Raw genomic sequence first — 18,415 nt, 5'->3', positions numbered from 1 at the left:
ACTAGAAAATAAAGTGAGGAAGTCTGCTGTTCCTAATAAAGCAAAATGGGAAAAGAGTCACTATTCTTTCCCTTCACTTTGATCTTTTTAGAAATTTTTAAAAAATCGTTGGAAACAGACCTGATTCCATTCAAATAGCAAACAATAACAATCGTTATGTTTGACCATGTCTCATCTAGTTTTCCAGTATAAAAAATGCCAACCTGAATTTTCTGTGTGTATTCTTTATTAAAATAGCAAGAGGAGTTCGAATGAGAAATTGTTTAACCCCATAATGTGAGACAACAGAGTTCACCATAATTCTAATGACACCTCCCTTTCTTCATTCCCCCCTTCTTCCTCCATCTCTTCCTCCTTCTTTTCCCTCTATATTCAGAGAAATTTCCCTTCATTAATTTGGAGAAAAATTCATATTCATTGCATTATCTTTTTTATTGCCTGTATTTACCAGTAAGCTTAGAGTCATGTTTAGTGCCCAGGTGTAACAAACCATTCTGGTATATAATAGTTTTGTCTTCTGCGCTATTCTCATCCATTAGTCTTAGGTTTTCCACTAGGTTTAATCTGACAACTTTGAGAATTACAAATCCCAAGTGAGTACAATTCTAGAAACTTAACAGTTTACATGAAAAATTTTTATCAAACCAAACCTTAATATTAACTGTATAACTTATGTTTTGTAACAGTTCAAAATGTTATAAAAGGGCAACACTCTTTTTTTATTACCTTTTTTAATGGTTTAGCTGTTGTGTTGTGGTAAACATATAACATAAAATTTACCATCTTAACTATTTTTAAGTGAACAGTTCAGTAGCCTAAGTATATTCACCCTATTGTGAAACAGATCAACAGAAATTTTTCATTTTGCAAAACTGAAACTCTATATCTATTAAACAATAACTTCTCTCTTCCCCTGCCTCCCAGCCCCTGATAACCACCATTCTACTTCCTGTTTCTGTGAGTTTGACTAGTTTAGTTTCCACCTCATGTAAGTGGAATCATACAATGTTTGTCTTTTTTGTGACTGGCTTATTTCACTTAGCGTAATGTCCTCAAGGTTCATCCATGTTGTAGACTGTGATAGTATTTCCTTCCTTTTTAAGGCTGAATAATATCCCATTGTATATATATAACACACTTTGTTTATGCATTCATCCATTGATGGACACTTGGGTTGCTTCCACATTTTGGCTACTGTGAATAAAGCTGCTGAGAATTTTGGTGTACAAACATCTGTTCAAGTCCCTGCTTTCAATTCCTTTGGAAATGTACCCAGAAGTGGGATGATTAGATCATATGGCAGTTCTATTTTTAATTTTTTGAGGAACATCCAATACTGTTTTTCATAGAGGTTGCATCATTTTGCAATCCCAGCAACAGTGCACAAGGGTTCCAATTTCTCCACATCCTCACCAACACTTGCTATTTTCTGGGTTTTTTTTAATAGTAGCCAACTTCATGGATGTGAGACGATATCTCACTTTGGGTTTTGATTTGAATTTCTCTGATGATTAGTGATGTTGAACAGCTTTTTATATACTTGTTGGACATTTGTATATCATCTTTGAAGAAATGTTATTATTACCTTTGATACAATGTCACATCAGCAGGTCTGCACAGAAAGACAAAGCTCAAGAGCAAATCTTTGAGCTTAAGTTTTGGAGGATGTCTTTTAGGTTCTCCATCAAGTTTGAAAGTGGTTAATCCTTACATTCAGAGAATTGCAGGAGTCTTACAAGTATGACATCTTAGTCAGAATGGGCCTTAAATAATATCCAGTCCAATCTCTAGACCTGATAAGAATATAAATGGATTTCATAGATTAAGTTTACATATATTTAAAACATAGAAATAATTTATAAAACCACTAAAGAATTAATATAAAACGAACATATCTATGAAACAACACTCAATACACTTGATTGTAAGTACCTGAGAGATACAGAAAAGTGGCTACATATTTAAAAAACAAAACTAAACTAAAGGGACAGCCATCAAAATATTTGCAGCAGTCATCTCTAGAAAATATAATTACGAGTGGTTTTTCTTTTCTTTTTCATTCTCGGCACTTTCTGGGTTTTTTTTCTTTTATAATCAGAAAAATAGTAAGTGCTATTTTTTAATATGTTAATTTGTTATTGAGGAGATCAGTTTTCCCAAAGTGTGGTCCACTCATCACTGCATCAGAATTGTCTGGAGATACAATTTAAAATGCAGATATCTACAAACTATCATGTATAAAATAAGCTACAAGGATATATTGTACAACACAGGGAATATAGCTGATATTTTATAATAACTATAAATGGAGTATAACCTTTAAAAATAGTGAATCCCTATATTATACACCTCAACATATAATATTGTATATCAACTATACTTCAGTTAAACAAAGAAAAATTAAAAAGAGAATCTGCCACACACACAAAAATAAAATGTCGATTCCTTGGCCAAGTCCCAGGCTTCCTGAATCAGAATTCCTTGATGGTGTGGCCCAATAATTAGCATTTTAAACAAATACCCTCATGATTCTCATGCATATTAATAAGATTGATAAAGAGTTGATTAGGAGTTAAAAAGCTAAAGTGCCTCTTGTTTGTACTCTATATGTGGGCTAGAATTTCTGCACTGAATCTCCAATTCTCCTGTCAGCATGCAAACAAGTCAGAATCCAGGTGCACTGGATTCCTAGGAAGTGTGGGCATGAACCCTCTTCCAGCAAATCCGAATTTTCTTGATTTCCTGATGAAAGAGTTATCCAAAGGGTGTAACAACTCTGCTGTAGAGACCAGATGAGACCAAGTTGTTGAAGTGACCTTAGGTCATTCAATAGCAATCATCATGAGTGAGCTGAGCCCATGCTTATGGACTACCTGGCCCGTGCTCATCATATTTGTTTTGCCCTCCTAGCCCTCTGAGCTACACTTAACTGTTCCTCATCTGTAGAGTGGAAATGATAATAACTATCTTATCAGATTCTTTTTTTTTTTCATAATGCTGGAAACCGAGAGCTCAGAGTAATCTGTGCCCTTAGCAGTATATTTTGGATTAGACACAAAGAACTTCCTAATGATTAATGCTATTACACGAATAATAATAATAGTAATAATAATAATAACAACAGCAACTAGTATTTATTCAGCCCTCATTTTGTGCAAATACTGCTCTAAACACTTAATTTTTATTGTCCTAACAATCATATGAGGTAGCTATTATTATCCTTATTTTACAGGTGAAGAACCTGAGGCTTAGAAAGACTCAAGGTTCACAGAGTTAAGAAGTGGTGGGGGCTTCCCTGGTGGTGCAGTGGTTGAGAGTCCGCCTGCCGTTGCAGGGGACGCGGGTTCGTGCCCCACTCTGGGAAGATCCCATATGCCGCGGAGCAGCTGGGCCCGTGAGCCATGGCCGCTGATCCTGTGCTCTGCAACGGGAGAGGCCACAACAGTGAGAGGCCCACGTATTGCAAAAAAAAAAAAAAGAAGTGGTGGAGTCAAAACTTGAACACAGAACCCAAACACTTAACAACTTCAATACTGTCTCTTTCTACAAACTCATTTTCTCACCAACTAAATATACATATTTTATGTCAGGCTGACTTATTAACTTTTTTTAATTCCTAAGAATATTTTTTATTAATCCTTCATGCAGAAAAATTGCTAAGAAAATGAATGAAATTGCCATTTTCACATTCACCTAGCAAATAACATCATTTGTATCTTTAGCAAAAATGAAAACGATAATTTATCCAAAAGGTCATGTGAATTCTTAAAAATTAGCAGTGGACAGAAGAGAGGGAAGAAGAAATCACATCACTCAGGTAGGATGTTGAAGGCTATAAAGTGAATCAAGGAATTAGTCTTTTAAAAATTGGATAATAGTTTAACAACATTAACCCACCCACATCGTTCAATACATGATTCACCAAAGGAAGACTCTCCCCTTACCCAAGTAACTTCCTAAAAATGCCCATTGGAATGCACTGCAGGCTCTTTCCTCTGAAGGTCCTTAGGATTTGATTGTGTTCCTGTCATGTGCTGCACTGCCTGTGGCTTCCCGATAGAGAGGAATCTTCTGTAGGACCCTGCGAAAGGGAGCATATTGTTCCAATTTCTCCCCTCAATCTACACTTACCCAACCCCAGGCAAGCACATTGTTCTCAGGGGTTGTCTCAGAATTCCTCTGCAGTAAATACAAAAAATTGACAAAGATGGCAACAGCTCTCTCCAGGTTTTTACCTTGACCAGGTGGAAGGAAACACATGGGTTTATATCAGCCAAGTGTGTGGATTAGAAAAGGAACTTGGCCATTGCCTGCATATACTTTGTTATTAAGCCCACATCCTTCCATGATCACAGAAATAAAAAACAGTTTACCTGTTAATGTCTGTTAAAAAGTAGAAAGAGTTATCCAGCTCTGTAACCCAGATCTCTGGTGAAAAGTCTGTCTAAAATGGGGTAAGCTCCAAGACTCAAGGAATGGGGAAATGGGTGCTGAGATCCTCTAAAGCTTATCCCTAAATATCCTATTATTGCTCATACAGTTCCCTCTTGTGGCTAAAGTAGTCACTAGAAAAAAAAACTACTCAATTTTGTATCATCTTCTCTTACTCTACAGATTTTATAACAACTATGGGCATTTCTAAGTTTGTTCACCTTGAAAGCACTAATACCAATACCCCCAAGCAAAAGGTCTGAAACAAACTTATTCAGACCATATAACTACCATACAATAAATTTTAAAGATGTCAAAACTCAGTTAATGCAGACATGAAGTTGAGTATATGAAATCAAAGACAGTCAAGGAATTAAAATGTGTGAACACGATAGTTAACACTTTACAATGCCATTAACCTTAACAAAGCAAGAGTTTCCCAAAGCCCATGTTAGTCCCTGAAAACATATTAGACACCACTGGAAGTCCAGTTAATCAGCAAAAGGCCATAGAGTCACAAGTTGGTGAAAGAGTTTGTCACAATGAAACACAGTACGTAACATTATTATATTCAGGCCATGGGTAAGCTATAAATCCTCCAAAATTATGTATGTACTTTTTATCTTTCATTTACTTATGATTGCTTCCTCAATGTTCTATTGAGAACATGTTTGCATTTGTACCTGTTTCACTATTCCACTTATTAATGCATGTATTTCCTGGGTTCTCTTCTTATTAAAACTTTAGACAAATATAAATTTAAAAGGAATGGAGCAAAAGAGACTTCTGAAAAAAGGTCCACCAACAAAGCAGTAAAAGAACCATCTAGTGGGCTTCCCTGGTGGCGCAGTGGTTGAGAGTCCACCTGCCGCTGCAGGGGACACGGGTTCGTGCCCTGGTCCGGGAAGATCCCACATGCCACGGACTGGCTGGGCCCATGAGCCATGGCCACTGAGCCTGCACGTCCGGAGCCTGTGCTCCGCAAAGGGAGAGGCCACAACAGTGAGAGGCCTGCGTACTGCAAAAAAAAAAAAAAAAAAAGAACCATCTAGTGTGTCAATATTCAATAATCCTTCAAAACCTTTCTCTCCTGTCGCCCAAAGACACTGCTACCTTCAAGAACAGGGAACCATCTATGAGGCTGCTTCCTAAAGAAGCAACCCCGTGCTCTCCTTCCAGCAATGCGGCACCTCCTCCACCTGGGTTCTCCTTCTTTTGTAGACCCAACTTTCCTTTACCCTTTGTCTTCGTTTTGTTCCCCCAGAAGCCAACAAGAATACATATGCCAATAGTTTATTTGGGTGTTGGTAACAGGAAATGCCAGCAGGGGAAATAAGCAAGGGAGGGAAGACAGCCAATAAGGGGAGTGTTTTCAAGCACATTAGCAGTATGGGTAACAAGTGCTTAGTCCCTCTGGGGAATTTTGGGAACCAGTGTAGAACCCATGCCTCTGAGTTATTGCACCTGAGAAGCAAGGGAGCTGGAGATTTATGCACCAACTCTTACCAACCATTAGTCAAGGGCTGCTCCTGGTAGGCATTAAATCTCCGCACACCCAGCCTCCACGCTCACGGTTGGATCTCTAGCCACTAGAGAAAGCTATGGAAAGGTGGGGCAGTTGCTGGCAGGTGGTAAGGCCCCAGGGAGACATGGTGCACCAATAGCACCTGCTACACTAGTGTCTGAGATTCCATCCTAGTACTACACGGAGACCCATTATCAAAAGTCAGGGCTCACTGAATAGTGAAGAAGGTCAAAAGCTCTGGAGACAGACTGACTGGTTTCAAAATCTGGGTTCTTAACCTCACTAAGCTTCAAAAATCCACGAAGGATTGTTGTGGGGATTAAATAATGTAATTCATGTAAAAGTACCCAGTATTGTGACTGGCACATGGTACATACTCCCCAAAACGCTAGTGATTAATATTATTCTTAACACTGGATCCCCTTAAACCAGACCAGACCTAAAAATGTTCTGCTTGACCAGTTTGCCCAGCAGGAACCCAAAACTTCCAGTCTTGCTATTGGCACAGCATTTATGCTGGTGTCAGTGAACAGAACTGGCAAAACCTCTGTGTTTCAACCCAACTAGTCTTGAAGACCTGGCCAGATGGAGCCCTGAATTCTCATCAGAGTGGGAGAGGGTTATCTGAAGCTGAGTGGGGCTCAATAGATCCCGCAAAATAGATCTCCCAAGGAAGGCATAGGTTCCAGGACAGGACATGGTCCAACTCACCCTCTCCACATTATTTTTCTACCCAGCCTCTCAGACAGTCTTTAATTTTTTTTTTTAATGTTTATGAGAAAAAGTAGAGGAGGAAAGAACTAGTACTTATCCTTCTTCCTAACAAGTTCCAACACAAAAATATAACTGCCCTTTCAATAAGCAAGTATTTTTGGAATTCCTTAGTTCAAATGAAATTACATGGTTCACATGCCCAAGGCATATTTTTCCAACTGTTTTTCCTCCCAGTCAGTGAAGACCAGACTTTTGGAAAAACTCAAACTTTCATTAAAGTTCAGCCATGCAGGATATAAAAGCTGGGTGGGTCCTACTTAGATTTTTCTTTGTGGCTAAATATCTCTACCTGACAGCAAGAACAGATTTTAGGAAGAGATACAGAGGGCATGGAGAGTGAGGTCACATAAAGACGAAAACAAAAGGAAACTTTGAGAAGAAAACATATATTTTCCAAAAAACACCAAAATTTTCAATTCTTTAGTGTCTGAAAAATATAGCAAATTTGTTTCAGTACAATGCTGTGTTTTTCTAAATCGCTCATTGATAATGAAGACTGTAATTGAAATTCCAGTTTTGAAAATGTTTAGCCACTAATATTTACAGACGCTTGATAAAAAATATTGCCCTCTTTAATTAAAGGAAACACATATCCTCCAAAGTCGACACTCGAAAGAGAATCTCCACATGGAAAGGAATAGCTGGATCTTATATCTTCTCCTTGGCCTGCGTGGAGGGCACTTTTCCCTCCTTTAACATTGGCCTAAGCCAGGGCAGTAGACTGGTTTGGTTTCAAAAGCATTTTCTAATAAACTTCCTGTACCCTAATCTCTGTCTGAGTCTGCTTCCCTGGGAACCCAATTCGTGGCAGGTACCCACAGCCCAGGTGCAAATATCTAGACACCTTAACTCCTCAAGTCTAGACCCAAAGGAGTATAGGAAGAGAAAGTCAAAGCAGCCTGTTATTGCCTGTATGTAGAACTGTCTCGTGCTCAGGTGATCGGTGGTTTTAGTGATCGATTACTCCCTTGCAGGAGGAAGTTTGCCCGTCTCTCTCTTTTGAGGTCTCTGAATAATAACCATATCAAAATATAACTTAATAAGTACCATATTTATAAAAATGTGGGTTGTGGGGACATTTTGTTGTAAACTGTCTTAGAAATAGAGTAAAAATAAATTAGCAAAAAAAGAATAGAGAAAGAGACTTAGAAATGAAAGAAGTACTTATATATCTCACTTTGTAAAAATAAAAATACATTCCTGAAAAAATGGACTATGAATCACATTTTGGTGAATTAAATTATGTTTTAAAGTCAGTAGCAGAACTCACCATGTAGAGATTTTTGTGACGAATAGTTTTGCAGAGAAAAAATTGCAAATTTAAATCACCAGCTTCCAATTTGTTATTTTATGAAACTAGATTTTCACTCACTGAAATGATTTAAAGTATTTGTTACTCCAAATCTAAAGCCACAGCAAAACATCGAATGTAAAATTGCATTCAACTCTGATTAACTGCTCTTGGCCCAATGTTTTTAGATAGAGAGGGAGAAAAAGTCACTTCAAGTTATATATTGTGATATTGTTCTTAAGATTAGCCAAATTCTTTCCCAGTACTGCAACTTTATTGTATTATTATTGCTCAAAATAAATGCATTGGCGAAGACTTATCATTCTCTCCCTTAAATAACTTTAATTCTAATGCTACTTTTTTTGTTGTTTTTTTTTAAATTAATTAATTAATTTATTTTTGGCTGCGTTGGGTCTTCACTGCTGCACGCGGGCTTTCTCTAGTTGCGGCGAGCAGGGCACGTGGGATCTTTCCGGACCAGGGATCGAATCCGTGTTTCCTGTGTTGGCAGGCAGATTCTTAACCACTGCACTCCAGGGAAGTCCCTAATGCTATGTTTTGGTAATGGGCTTAAACTTCATTCTGGAAGTCTTTAAGAATAGAGAAATGAAGGTTGGGAACTTACGTATCCTCTTCTGCCAAAGAGTGTTTTTTTCCCCCCCTAGATTAGTAGTTGCAGAGTAACCATGGATAATTTGGTACCAGATTTGGATAGAGGATTGAAAACTTGTCCTTAGCTCAAAGTCAGCAATTCACATTTAAATAAAATGCAAATTTGGATGAAATGCTCAAATTTAGATAAGATTACGTTAAAGAGATTCAGGAGGAAATAAGTCCTAAGATGACGTGGATTTACAGTGGAATGAGGAACTTCCTCTGGACACTAATAAGTATCAATAGATCTGTTATTGCAAAGCTACCTAAACCTGCTTATATGGTATCATGAGAGGCAACAGGCACAAGTACGCGCGTCAGGAATGTCTTTTGGAGAGGAGGAATAGCATGTACTCAGATCCAAAATATACTGACATGAGCTCTCTTGAGAAGAGTTTCAGATGCATAAGGATATTTCTTAAAAATAGGCTTCTAGGTTAGGAGTCACTTCATTTCTCTGGGCCTCTTAGACTTATGTGAAAAGACAAGAGACATTTTGTGCCCAGTACAGAAGTGGCAGTGAAGGAATGACCCTAGTTCCTTGCACTGAGGATGTCCCTGCAGGCCTATAGCTCACCCAGCTCCTTTCAAATTGTCTGCTCAGCTTCTCTAACTCTTGGGTAAGGTGTGTGTTTAACCCCACGGTGAATGGCACCAGGGATTTGGGAGTGGGGAGAGACTAGTGCAGATTCCAGTCCATCCTTCTGGGTTCCAGTGTGTCCTAGCTTCCCCCACTTCACATCCTGACTTCCTGTCCTGCGCACTTTAGCTCTAGCATCAGACACAGGAACAGCAGCCTCACATAGATGGTACAACCAGCTTCCGTAATTGCATACAGTCAACTCCCTATAATAAATCCTTTATTGTGTTCATTTCTCACAGAGGTTCTGCTTCTCTGAACAAATCCTGACTGATACATTTGGGTTGAAAAAAATTTTTTTTTTTTTACTATTATAAAAATGCCACTATGAACATTCATGTTTGTGTTTTCTGGTATACTTGTGCAAGAATTCCTCTATAATAGATACCTAAGAGTACATATTTCTGGATTGTAGGGTATTCGAATATTCAACCTATAAGCTAGTACTGAGTTTTATTCTTGAGTAGTTGTGTCAGTTTATACTCACACCGGCATTGTTTAAGAGCTCCTTTTGATTCAAGTCTTTGCAATTACTTAGTAGAGTTATACTTCTTAATTTTAACCCACCTGTAGAGTATAATATGGTTTCTTATTGAAATCTTAATTAACATTAAGATTAATGTTTAATCTTAATATGATTACTAATGAAGGTGGAGAATCTTTGTATATTTCTATTCTCCACATTTTCTCTTCTGTAAAACAACTATTCATGTCTTTTACTCATTTTTCTTTTTTTTCTTTTAACATCTTTATTGGAGTATAATCGCTTTACAGTGGTGTGTTAGTTTCTGCTTTATAACAAAGTGAATCAGCTATATGTATACATATGTCCCCATATCTCCTCCCCCTTGCATCTCCCTCCCACCCTCCCTATCCCACCCATCTAGGTGGTCACAAAGTACTGAGCTGATCTCCCTGTGCTATGTGGCTGCTTCCCACTAGCTATCTATTTTACATTTGGTAGTGTATAGAAGTCCATGCCACTCTCTCACTAAGTCCTAGCTTACCCTTCACACACACACACCCCACCCCGTGTCCTCAAGTCTGTTCTCTATGTCTGCGCCTTTGGTTCTTCAGAAACTTTTTTTTTTTTTTAAATTCCATATATATGTGTTAGCATATGGTGTTTATCTTTTTTTTTTTTACTCATTTTTGTATGGCACTGTTTGATGTTTAATTATTGATATACAGAAAGAGTTCTTTATACATTCTGGAAACAAATCCTTTAGGGTAATTATGCTGTGGTGTGCTGGAGCTGGCTTATACAGTCTCACAAGAGTGATTTTGTGCTTCTCTTCCAAACTGTGTGTAATGACACCATGTTGATAGCTTGAAATAAGCCATGGTGGGATTATTTCCTCCATGGTAATCATCAAACCCTACAAATCATGGCTTTTTCCCTTGGAAAGCTAGTTTTAAAACATTTACAAGCACAGCACTAGTTATATATGTTGCAAATATCTACTCTTGGTTTGTGGCTTGTCTGCAAATTCTTTTGTGAGGTCTTTTGAAGAACAGAAATCCCTAATTTTAGTAGAGTCAAGTTTGTCAATCTTTTCAGTTTTCAGTTTTGGATAAGATTTTGTGTGTGTTTTGTTTAAGAAATTCTTCTCTACCCCAAAGATATAAAGATACTATTCTATATTTTCCTCTTAGATGTTTAAAAATATCAGCTTTCCCATCCAAGTCTTTAATACACCTAGAATTGATTTCCAATATACCTGTGGGGTGGGAATCTGATTTTGCTTCTTTCCCTGTATTTCCCCAGCACCACTTATTGACTAATTCTCCCTTTCCACGGTACGTACAATACCACTTCTCTTACATATTATGTCCACAAATATGTGGATCTGTTTCTGGAATCTCCACTATTCCATTAATCCAATTGTCTGTTGCAGCATCAGTCAGTACCACACTCTTTTCATTCTTATAACTTTATAATTAAAATCTAGAAACCTGGTAGGGCAAGTCCTCCTACCTAATTGTCCTCCTACCTAATTCTCCTCCAAAAGAGTCTTAGTTACATATTGAAATTTGTTTATCTGTCCAAATTTTAGAATCAGCTTATCAGTTTTTTTTTTGGTCGGGGGGGAGGAATCCCATTGGGATTTGGAATTAGATTATATTGAATCTATAGATCAAATTGGGGAGAACTGGCAAATTTACAATAGAGTCTTCCTATTGAACATCTTCCACCATGTATTCTGTGATAGGTCCTCCTTGATGTTCATCAAATAGAGTTTTGGAATTTATTCCATATAGACCTTATACAACTTTCATTAGGTAGCTTATATATTTTTTATTGTTATGGTAAACTGCATTGTTTTTCAAAATTGTATTTTCTAACACTTGTTGCCAGTGCTTAGAAATATATTTGATTTTGTGTATTGGTCTTCTATTCAGCCATGTTGCTGAGCTCTGCTATTATTACTAATCATTTGCCTGTAGATTCATTGGAATGTAGACGACTATATCTTTATGAAAAAAGACCATTCCAATACTTCTACCAGGTACTGCTTCTCCTATCTTTGTGGTTTGTTATTTCTTTTTCTTGTCTTACTGCATTTGTTATGAAATCCAGTATAATACTGAATAGAAGTAAATGGACTTCTTTATCTTGTTCCTGAATTTTTAGGGTCTGCTTCTCAGTTTTTCATCATTAGGAATATTGTTTGCTGCATATTTTGGATGATCATATGTTCTTTCCCCTTTAATCTGTTAATGTAGTGAATTATATTTGTTTATTTTCTAATGTTTAACTACCCTTGCATTTCTGGATAAACCCAAATTGTTTACGATATTTTATCTTTTTAAAATGAACTCTTGGGTTTTTAAAAATTAGCATTTTATTTGGGATGATATGCTGGACAAAGGGATGATTCATGTTCCAGGTGGGATGGGAGGGTGCTACAAGGTTTCATCACACTATTCAGAAGGGTGCATAATTTAAAACTTATCAATTGTTTATTTCTGGATTTTTCCATTTAATATTTTCAGACTGTGGTTGACTACAGGTAATTGAAAGCATGGAAAGCGAAACCATGGATAAGAGGGTACTACTGTATCAGACTTTTTAAAAATTTTTAAATAATTAAAGAAAAATTTTTTTTTGGCCACACAGCACAGCATGTGGGATCTTAGTTCCCCCACCAGGGATCAAACCCGCACACCTCCGTCCCCTTCCCACCCCCCCCCCCCCAGATTGGAAGCGTGGAGTCTTAATCACTGGACCACCAGGGAAGTCCTGTATTAGACTTTTTGATTATTGTCAATTTGATAAGAGAAAAGAATACTCTATAAATGTGTTAGTTTTCTATTAAGGAAAAAAAGTATCATAGAAGTTATTTTAAAAATCTTCAGGGATTCAAAAGAGGAAGAAACATCTGTTTGGGAATGAGAGGCAGGGGAATTCTTGTAGGAGGTAGCCCTTAAGCAGGGTCAGGAATAATAGGTAAAACTATGGCAGTCGAGATGCAGGCGGCGGGAGCAGGGGGGCAGGAGCAAAACATTCAAGGCCTGAGCAGTGTAGAGGATGTAGCATGAGCAAGGCATGGAGAGTGGAAAATTGTCTTACAAGTGACGTAATTTGTCTAAAGTGAAAGGAGCACATTCTGAGTAGTGAGGGAAATACACCTCACAGGCAGTATTGAATCATTAAATCAGGGACTCCCAGCCCTGGCGGCCCATGACACACACTGGTGATCTTGAAAAAAAAAAGAATTAATGCTTGAGTGCCACCTCAGGCCAATTAAATTGGAATCTCCAGTAGGAGCTTCCTAAAACTCCCCAAAGGATATTTTCTATAGCCAGGGTTGAGAATTGCTGCGTTAAGGACATATGAACAGAGGAGTGACAAGCTCAAAAGTGGGCTATGGAAGATTTACTATCCTAGATCACATGCTGTTTACCTCTAAGTGTATTTAATAGTTTGAAATATGGGGGGAAAAATCTTAACTATTTAGTTCAAAATTGAATTTAAGTCAAGGTTCACTATCTCTTTAAAAGAAAAAACAACAAATGTTCTGTGTCTCAAAATAATTATTTTCTACTTTTAGGGGATAAGATCATTCGCCACGTGGGTATAATTCCCAATGAAAACTGCTTACACACACCAGTGATTTGGAGCAGAGAGCATGTCTGCCCCGGAATTCCTCCTGAATGAGTCTGTGCTCTGAACTCCGTGAAGCATTGCTTTGACACTAGGTGGAGCCATGGATTGTGATTAGATGAAAAAGTCACACGTCAAAGAAATAGGTAGAATTTGGAGAGGGGGAGAGACTTTGCAACCATCTGCTCTAGTCCCTCATATTACGTTTAATTTTTAATTTATTTTTTGTGTGTGCAAAATTTATTACTTTTCAAATAAATTATAGATTCACATAGTTCTAAATGTACAAGGTAAAGGCTATGCATGCAGTTTCTGTGGTGGATAGTCTCTGCTCTCCAGATCCACTGCCACCTGCCTTGGGCCCCAAGAGGCTCTTCTCTAAGGGTACACTTACAGTGTCCTCTGCCCTCAGGCTTCTGGTAGGGTTTTCCCTGGGGCAGTACTGGCGAGAGATCAGAGGGCAGGAGAAGAATGGGGTCAGGGTCTTTATTTAAACCCCAGCTCCTTCCCTGCTGGGCTGTGGGTTCATCTGGGGAAGGCTGTGTCTGCTGTCCAGTGGCTCCTTCTACACCTACAGTTCTCTCTCTGGGTTCAGGAAACTACTTATTCCCCTTGTCCCATAGGGCCCAGGCATGGTAATGCGGGCCCAGACTCCGCTCTGTAGCCCAACGGTGGACACATCACAATCCTTTGCTGGGTGCTTATCCCTGTCCACACTGTTGCAAATCATTCTTTCATTAAACTCCCTTTAATTACGCTTTTGAGTGTGCCGTGTACTCCTGCTGGTACCCTAACTGGTACAGGCTTCCTCCTCACATCTCTGTTCCCCATCTGCCCAGTTCTCCTGAAGCAACCAGTTCTATAGGGTTCCTGTATGTATGCACATACAAGCTTAAAAGAATGTATATATATTCCTATTATTCTTATTTACTCAAATTGTAGCATACTCTATACCCAGTTCTATAACAATATATCCTAGAAATCACTCTAAACAGCATATAGAGCTCTACCTCACTCTTTTATGGCTGCATTATATTCCATTTTATAGGCGTACAATCCTTTTTATAGCCAGTCTCCTCTCAATAGACATTTAGGTTGTTTCCAGTTATCTGCTATTACAAATGCTGCTATAAGGAATAACATTTTACATGGGTCATTTCTCCTTATTTTGTCCATGAGGAAAATGAAACTGAAAGAGATTAAGTACATTGTCTAAGGTTAATTCTTGGCAGAGCCCGTGTCATCATGGTCATCAGTTTATAGGGTGAAACTGCAGTGACCTGCACAATGGGCTCTGAATCTTGCTAGGGTCCCCCCCACAAAATTTACTGCACATTTCCACTCTTTTAAATTTCCACCCTTATACAAGAATGGACTCCAGAGCCACAGCACCAGGGTATGTTTCCTGCTTCCTTACTAGTAGGCTGTGCGACCTTGGACAAGTCACTTAGCCTCTCGGTGTCTCAGTTTCTCATCTCTAAAATGATTCCTACCTCATGGTGTTGCTGAGAGCATGAAGTGCTTGGTACAGTGGCTGGCATATACTAAGAGCCACATAAGCACTGGCTCTTACTAGTGGTGTTATTATCATTCTTTTGGTTTGAGGCAATGCTCCCAGTACAAGGTGAGAGGGATAACTCATTGTGTCTCATCAATAGTTTATCTTCTAAACTGAGATTATCTGAGATTATCAGATCACTTCTTAAAAGCAGACATAGGTGAAGAAAGATAGGCAAAAAATAGGGAACTTGGGGGCTGAAATGGGTCTTAAAAGAGAAGGGACTTTCTAAAGATAACTTTGCCCACCTCACAAGTCGATTTTGGTTTTCCTGTTCACAGGTACTTAAAACAGTGAGACCCACACAGGTTTATCTGCCTACTGGACATCCTCCCCAGACACCTTACAGTTTCCAAACTAGACTCACTGTTCACAAGCCCTCCACCAACCTCCCCTCTTACCAACAAAACCAACCCAGTCTTCCACAGTCTCACAGCACATTTAGGTGAGTCAATTTAAAAAATCTCAGAATCATCTATGACTGCTGTATTTCACATATTTCATGGCAAATTTGTTATCAAACCCTGTAAATTATTTCTTCTTAATAGTTTTCAACTTCATTCCCACCCCTTCCTCTCTATGTTCTCTGAGACTACCTTAAATCAGGCTCTTGTTATTTCAGTGGGCTGCTGTAATCAGCCTTCTCCCTCTCTCCTTTCCTTCTCTCCCTCCCTTCGCTGGTCCCTCCTTTTCTTCCCTCTGAAAATATGTATTGAATGACCATTATTTACCAGGCCTTGAGCTGGCAGAGGGGATGCATAAGTGAACAAGACAGAAGGATCCTAAATCTCTCTCTAACTTTAACCTAATCCTAATCCTTAATTCATGAAATTTATAGTCTGGAGAGAGAGTCAGACATTAAACATACACAAATAATTTGTTCACGATGACAGGGATCTTGCTTTCCATTCTAGGAGGTCAGGGCTTCCGAGTCTCAGGGATGCATTATAACCCTTGCTTTAGAAAGCCTCTGGGATGGTAAGAACTGGAGTTTTGCAGGAGGAGGGGAAAGGAAGTGGCTTGACCCTTAGGAGAAGGGAGAATGCATGAGACTGGCATGGATAAGGAACTGCGAGGAAGAGATTTGTAGTAGGCTCTATAAAGAGCTGGGGATCTGATTGCAATTTTGCACATTACTCCACAGAGGATGAGACCTCTGGTGGGGGAAGCTTGGATGGATGCCTGTGGTAGCCTGCCCTGAGCACTTTGGCCCCAAGAGCAGTGGCAAGAATCTCTTACAGCAGACCTGTGATCAAAATAGAGAAACACTGTGGGAGCATCTCTGTATCCTGCCAAGGGCAAAAGACCCAACAAATGCTAAAGGACCAGCCAGCAATGGATAGTGAGAGGCACAGTAGCTAAGAGACCAAAGACCAGACACTTCCCCATTTTCACGCCAATATGTAAGCCCTAGGGCCTAGAATGACCCATTTTGGGATTGGGGGTAGTAATTGCAATTTCCTCTGTGTAAGGCAATAAAATTCTGACTTCGTGTCATGAGCCTTATGCTATGAGCCATTTCTAGAAGGCCAGAGAGGCTGATTAATTTCTATTCTTTTCTTTTTTTTTTAAAGAAAATAATCCAAAAAGGTAACATATTTTTAAATCACAAATTAGTTGTGTTATCATGAGTACGCCAGGAGTCCCCTATGGGTCTCAGTTCCCTTATCTGTAAAATGTGGGGAATGATGTTGAACTTTAGTTCTACCCTCCCAAGGTTTTATGTTGTCTCATCTAAAGAATGGAATTGTTAATACGATAACTTGAGGGTTTCTTTCTTGGCTTTAATCATGTTGGTTGCACTCCCAGCTGAGAAAATGAAAGCTGATGAGGTTTATCTGCGTCACCAACTAGCAACGTTTTTATAATTCCTGCTCATTTCCCTTAAACTCTTCCTGTAGATGAAACCTGCAGTTAGCAGTAAAGCTGAGGTAATAAGTTGCTGCCTTTTTTGGGGAGCAGATGACCTGTCTTTATTTGAGGCAGGTCATGTGAAACTGATACCCAGGAGACCTTCTCACCTGTAGCTGGCAGCAGCAGATGGAAGGGGAAGGAAACGCCTTAATTTAAGAGACTTTTCATGCTAAATGAACAAGAAAACTCACTTCCTCTCCTCCAGTAGCACAGAGTTAGTCTCCATTAAGCCTCTTCAGATTGGGAGTGAACAGGCTTCACGGGCAAATAGCCAGCTCCTCCCGTGGACCTTGGGAAAGGGGGTTGTTAGAGAATGCAGCTTTATTGAACTTGGCGTTCCGTTACTCAAGTGGGTATAATGTTGGAGGAGGGTGGCTAGAAGGAGTCAATGTAATTTTTCAACTGGGGGGGAGTAGACTGCTAGTTGAGACAATCAAGTATAGGGATTAGAGGTGTGGACTCTGAGACAGACGGCCAGGTTCCCATCACGGCTTTGCCACCTAACAGCTCTTTGACTCTGGGCAAATCGCTTTCTGTTCCTCATATGTAAAATGGGAATAATAATAGTATCTAGCTCAAAGGATGAATGTGAGGATTTTATTATGAAGCTTAAATGAGTTAGTAGTAGTTGTAAAACACAAAGAATATTTCCTGACACACGGTAAGATCTTTGTGACTGTTATTGTTGCAGTTATTTTATGTGCCAAGCCACACATAATGACCCAAACATTTTTGGTGCTTAAATCAAAGTTTGAAGCTTACAGCTTCAGGACTCAGCTTGAAAGCAATTCCATATCACTGAGTAAGAAATTTAGCAGCCTACTATGTGGTATCCAAAGGAGTCAGATCACTTCAGATTTCTTCTGAGAACTGGGTAAAGGAGCTAAGGAAAAAGAGCTATATAAGATGTAAAAATGTACACTACCACGTGTAAAATAGCTAGTGGGAACCTGTGGTATAGCACAGGAATCTCAGCTCGGTGCTCTGTGATGGCCTGGATGGGTGGGATCGGGGGGGTAGGAGGGAGGTCCAAGAGGAAGGGATATATGTATACATATAGCTGATTCACTTCGTTGTACAGCAGAAACTAACACAACATTGTAAAGCAATTATACTCTAGTTAAAGAAAAAGAAGTAAAAAATGTTATGGACATAGAAGAAATGTCTTGTAATATCTTATAAGTGACATTCTAAGTAATAAAATTTCCAGAGTTAATCTTTTTCAGAAGGATACATCTGAATTGCTTGATAAATAACATTCTGGGACTTCTCTAACTTTCCTGAATGTTTTTTTTTGTGTGCCAGCCAGTATCTGAGAAGGTGCTTTCAGCTTTTCTCCGAGATGCAGAAACAGCAAAAAAGGATGTCAAAACCTTTCCTGTTTGGTTAAAAAAAAAAAAAGCCATGTGACAGATCAGGAAATCTGCACTTGCATCCATTGAAAGAAGTGATCAATATTCACATATTTTCTTAATTTTTGAACTTGACATTAAGATTTCCAGATTATTTTACTTGTACAA

General features: G+C 38.8%; 1 protein-coding gene across 1 annotated transcript in view; it reads right to left on the bottom strand.

Annotated features, from left to right (window-relative positions):
* Positions 1 to 4,027: 4,027 nt before the first annotated feature.
* PDCD1LG2 (programmed cell death 1 ligand 2) overlaps positions 4,028 to 18,415 on the bottom strand; it is a gene marked incomplete at both ends in the record, with an annotated part of 78,655 nt that continues 64,267 nt past the window's right edge. Inside the window, one exon of the mRNA XM_082842847.1 lies at positions 4,028 to 4,081. Within this exon, the coding sequence (XP_082698973.1) occupies positions 4,028 to 4,081 (54 nt within the window). The remainder of the gene's footprint in view (positions 4,082 to 18,415) is intronic.

The sequence above is a fragment of the Leucopleurus acutus genome (genome assembly GCF_964270905.1).
Source record: "Leucopleurus acutus genome assembly, chromosome: 7".
Lineage (NCBI taxonomy): Eukaryota > Metazoa > Chordata > Mammalia > Artiodactyla > Delphinidae > Leucopleurus > Leucopleurus acutus.
Note: the sequence above shows the minus strand (reverse complement) of the source record. Positions and strands in the feature narration are given on the sequence as shown.